The sequence below is a fragment of the Penaeus japonicus genome, unplaced genomic scaffold (genome assembly GCF_977035675.1).
Source record: "Penaeus japonicus unplaced genomic scaffold, GWHDUDI00000001_assembly GWHDUDI00000001, whole genome shotgun sequence".
Lineage (NCBI taxonomy): Eukaryota > Metazoa > Arthropoda > Malacostraca > Decapoda > Penaeidae > Penaeus > Penaeus japonicus.
The window spans coordinates 50169223-50174222 of NW_028234403.1; the positions used below are offsets into that span (position 1 = coordinate 50169223).

The 5000-nt window shown below is 41.1% G+C and overlaps 1 protein-coding gene across 1 annotated transcript in view; it reads right to left on the reverse strand.

Moving 5' to 3' along the window:
* rut (adenylate cyclase rutabaga) overlaps positions 1–5000 on the reverse strand; it is a 323475-nt gene that overhangs the window by 60303 nt on the left and 258172 nt on the right. Inside the window, 2 exon segments of the mRNA XM_086542018.1 lie at positions 281–408; positions 918–1029. Of these exon segments, the coding sequence (XP_086398144.1) occupies positions 281–408; positions 918–1029 (240 nt within the window).

Sequence of the window (5000 nt, forward strand, 5' to 3'; positions counted from 1 at the left end):
AAAGGGATCATCACACGCACGCACACATACGAACTTTCTCTATACTAATATTTAAATGGAAAAAAAAAAAAAAAAAAAAAAAATTCCAGATGAACTAAAGTGGTCTCGGCCAATAATACTCACCACAAAACTGGGAGAGTCACGACGAGGTAAGATACAGAAACAAAAAAGCTTGAGAGAAGTACAAGCGTGAACGTAGAAGCAGATATAGAAGGGGTAATAAAAAATAAAGTAGGAAATGAAAAGGTGGCAACGGAAGGCGAAAATTTGCAAGACTTACGCGATGGCGTCGATCATGTCGAGTCCCATTTCCACGGCGCAGCGACCATGGTCACTACGCGGCTCCGGCAGGCCAGAGACGCAATAGTAGCAGTCGCCCAGGATCTTAATGCGCAGGCAGTGGTTATCCTGGGGAAGAACGAGGAATGAATGACCTCCACTGCTGTTCCTTTACGTGAATAAATATAAGAGCGCCTTAAGAGTCACCATCTCGATGAAGAACAAGGTTAACCTTCACTGCCGTTCCTTTCCGTGAATGGAAAACTTATGATCTGCATATTTGTGGGAACTGACTTTTTACAGCAGCATGAGAGACCCATAATGTATAAGCTTTCCAATAAAACAAATCAATCATCATAGCACCATAAGCAACAACACGCGGCCATTTACCGTCCACGATAAAAATGGCGCCGTGGTGACCATGGTGGTCGTGAAAGGCGTTTTGTCGTGGTTGACACGTTGATGTCAATGGTGATTTGAAAGCACGACGTCGATGCGTCTGAAAAGGGCCTAATAACGGATACATGTACCCGAGATAGTGAACTAATGAACCTTTACATGTATATCGCTTTAAAACAAGAAGGACGACTACTGCCTCCGTCCACTCGTCCAAAGATAAGGAACAGGAAACCACTTACGTCCGCTAGCTGGTCGAAGCGTCCGAAGAGCTCGTTGAGGAGCCTGACGAGCTCCTGCGCCGTGCACTGAGACGCAAGCACTGTGAAGCCCACGATGTCCGCGAACACCATGCTGTAAGACCAAAGAACAAGTAATTTACACCATTCTGAGTGCTAGGATACGATAGTTCATTGCTACACTCTAATACAATTAAAAAGGAATCTGACATCCCTGTTGAGTAAATGCAATTTTTATGGGCTGACACCAACTAGTTTTCCAACAAGTCAGTAGAAATTCAAAGAATCGCATTTTCTAGAACGAAAGTTTGAACGGCATTTCACCCACAATTAATAACAAAGATAAACACAAACCAACATAAACACACACACACACACACACACACACACACACACACACACACACACACACACACACACACACACACACACACACACACACACACACACACACAGACTCCTTCACTCGAACGAACACAAAAAGTCTCCCATTGGAATGAATGAGGCCCTCCCTGTGTGTAAAAGGAGACCTCGTATCACGTTCTGGGACCGAAGTCATTAGGATCAAAATATCTCACGCCCTGTCCGGTCTCTTTGCAGTCATTTATAACTGTTGGAATATTTATATCATGCGAAGAAAGAGGACCCTGGGCAGGAGATACCGATCTGTCGGAGTCGCCGTCCTTGGGTGTCACACGCGCGGCAAGGGGACCGGGTTTGGTTATTATTAGAATGTCACTTAGTTTAATATATCTTTTTATCACCGCGCGTAAACTGACAAATAATTTTCTCGTGTTGAATTCTTTATTGATTACCCTAATTATCTGCACAGGCAAATTCATGCTTTGATACAACTAGTGTATGGTCACAACACTATATCACAATTCTATATTGCAAGTTTAGGATATAACATGCTTATTTACGATGAATTGGCAAATAATTTACTCAATTTTAGTCCTGTTTACTATCCGCTGTACTGCCCAGTCGTAGGCAGGATTTGTTACATTTGATATGCGATCATAACATATCCTATTAATAACGTAGGATATAACAAAAAGTATATCAGACAGTTTTTCAGACCCTATACTGGTTAAGACTTTAAAAATGCCACTCTGATATGTAATGTAAAAATCTTCGTTCAGTTTTAATGTACTGAAAGTTGGCGAATCTTAACCGTAGATTTTTCGATGACACAGTGCCGCTAAACCCTGCACAAGAGCTAGAACTTAATACTTAAATATCAAGTAAATAGCCGAATATTCCCCTTTTCATAAGCAAGAACGAAAAGAGAGAGGGAAATCCTCCAAAATAAAATAAGCTGAAATAACTACTAATATCGTAAACACAAGCATAATATATCTGTCTGGCTGTATCTATTGACATTAATCCGTGCTAATGGTAGGGAGGACCTTCCGTGCCCCTGCCCTGCGCCAGAGCCAATAAAAACACGAGTCCATAATCAGGCCGGCAAAGCAGGTACGCAGGCAGATATAGGCGAGGGGTGACGAGCCAACATCATGCCATCTCCACCAGCAGCCGCGGAAGACGCTGGGACAGGCACTCCGTCTGTGGCACTAACCCGATCCTGATGCGTGGCACAAAGCAGAACCACGACTAGAAGGAAAGGCTTTGGAATCGCGTGATGATACAGAGGCTCGTAATAGCTATAGCGGATTCTATTACAGTGCATCAACACCAAATATTTCATAAAAAAAACTCTTAAAAGCATAGCCAGACACACTCACTACAATAAATAAAAAAAATACTGACACCTATAAAGAAAGGGAGAGCGTATTACCGTGGCCTTATCCAACATTTACGCCTGGCTATTAGATATTGAACAATTGTGGTAATATTGTCCATCAAAGGGAGGACTCTTAATCTCCTCGACCAATCAATTAGCTCTCGAGCTGTTTAAGCGAAAGGAGTTTCAAGGCGAAGAAGAAGAAGAAGAGAGATACTAATATGACTATTCAGAGAGTTTCGTTTAGAAAACTGCCTCTTGTGACGTCCGAAGCGGGGGACAGTAGAAAAAAATCATGACCAAAAAAAATCATATATGAATTTTTGGCGGTAAATACTTAGTGTATAATTTATTTGTTCATCAGTAAATCGATTACTATATTGATTAAGATACAAATCAACCGTAAGCAGTTATTTAATTTATCATTCCATATATATTATCTATTTACACATATCAATTACAGTGAGAGTGAGAACGAAAGCGAAAGAGCGAGAGGGATAAAGAGAGATAGAGAGTGAGAATGAGAATGAGAATGAGAATGAGAGTGAGAGTAAGAGAAAGAGAGAGAGTGAGAGTGAGAGTAAGAGTAAGAGTGAGAGTAAGAGTAAGAGTAAGAGAAAGAGTGAGAGTAAGAGTAAGAGTAAGAGAAAGAGTGAGAGTAAGAGTAAGAGTAAGAGTAAGAGAAAGAGTGAGAGTGAGAGTAAGAGTAAGAGTAAGAGTAAGAGTAAGAGAGAGAGTGAGAGTGAGAGTGAGAGTGAGAGTAAGAGTAAGAGAAAGAGAAAGAGTGAGAGTGAGAGTGAGAGTAAGAGAAAGAGTGAGAGTGAGAGTGAGAGAAAGAGAAAGAGTGAGAGTGAGAGTGAGAGTAAGAGAAAGAGTGAGAGTGAGAGTGAGAGTAAGAGTAAGAGTAAGAGTAAGAGTAAGAGAAAGAGTGAGAGTAAGAGTAAGAGTAAGAGTAAGAGTAAGAGAAAGAGAAAGAGAAAGAGTAAGAGAAAGAGAAAGAGTAAGAGTAAGAGTAAGAGTAAGAGTAAGAGTGAGAGTGAGAGTGAGAGTGAGAGTGAGAGTAAGAGTAAGAGAAAGAGTGAGAGTGAGAGTGAGAGTGAGAGTGAGAGTGAGAGTAAGAGTAAGAGAAAGAGTAAGAGTAAGAGTAAGAGTAAGAGAAAGAGAAAGAGTAAGAGAAAGAGTGAGAGTGAGAGTGAGAGTGAGAGTAAGAGTAAGAGTAAGAGTAAGAGTGAGAGTGAGAGTAAGAGTAAGAGTAAGAGTGAGAGTGAGAGTAAGAGTAAGAGTGAGAGTGAGAGAGAGAGAGAGAGAGAGAGAGAGAGAGAGAGAGAGAGAGAGAGAGAGAGAGAGAGAGAGAGAGAGAGAGAGAGAGAGAGAGAGAGAGAGAGAGAGAGAGAGAGAGAGAGAGAGAGAGCAGAAAAGTTCTCGGAGATACCTACACCCTCGGGGCATCTGGCCAAAACTTTCCATTTATCTCACAAGAATCAAAACATTTTCATTATTCCTTTCTGTGTGAAAAAAAAATTGGCATGATCTAACATAAGCTATAAAGGAGAAAGAAGAGGAAACAGAGAGTAAGGAGAGGAAGTTATAGAGAAATAGACGAAAGAGAGACGATGTACAGCAAAAGAGAGAAGAAAGAGAGAGGAAGGAACTTGGATAAAAAAAAGGGTAAATGACCGACAAAACCAAAATAAAGCAATGCAATCAAAAGGAGAAATAAAATGGGATAAATGGTAAATGACACAGAAAAGGCGACAATAAATCAAAAAGGGAAAAATAACACAGTAAAACGCATATTTAGGAGGAAATAAAGCATACAATAACAAAGAAAGAACGAAAACAAACGTCGAGAAGAAAGGAAAATAAATAAACATTACCAGAGCTAAAAAAACAACAACAACAACAACAACAACAACATTCACGCCTTTCACTCTGCCCACGGAGTCGAGAGATAAGAAAATGTCGCGAGTCAAAATTCGGCCGAAAGCGGCGATCCTGCCATAACTTCGGCCGGGGACAAAGGTGAGGCGAAAAGCCCGAGGGGGTACAGGCAGTGACGATGGTTAAGACTATTTTCATATACAGGTGATGAGCAAGCGTCAAGGAGATATACAAGACTAGAAATATAATCTCTCTCTCTCTCTCTCTCTCTCTCTCTCTCTCTCTCTCTCTCTCTCTCTCTCTCTCTCTCTCTCTCTCTCTCTCTCTCGCTCTCTCTCTCCTTTTTCTGCAACTAACAAAAAAGACAAAAACAAACAAACACAAACACACACACACAAAGAAATTCAGTCGTCTCTCAACTCGAGTGCACCGGGAACAGCCAACCCTATTGGAAAAGTATT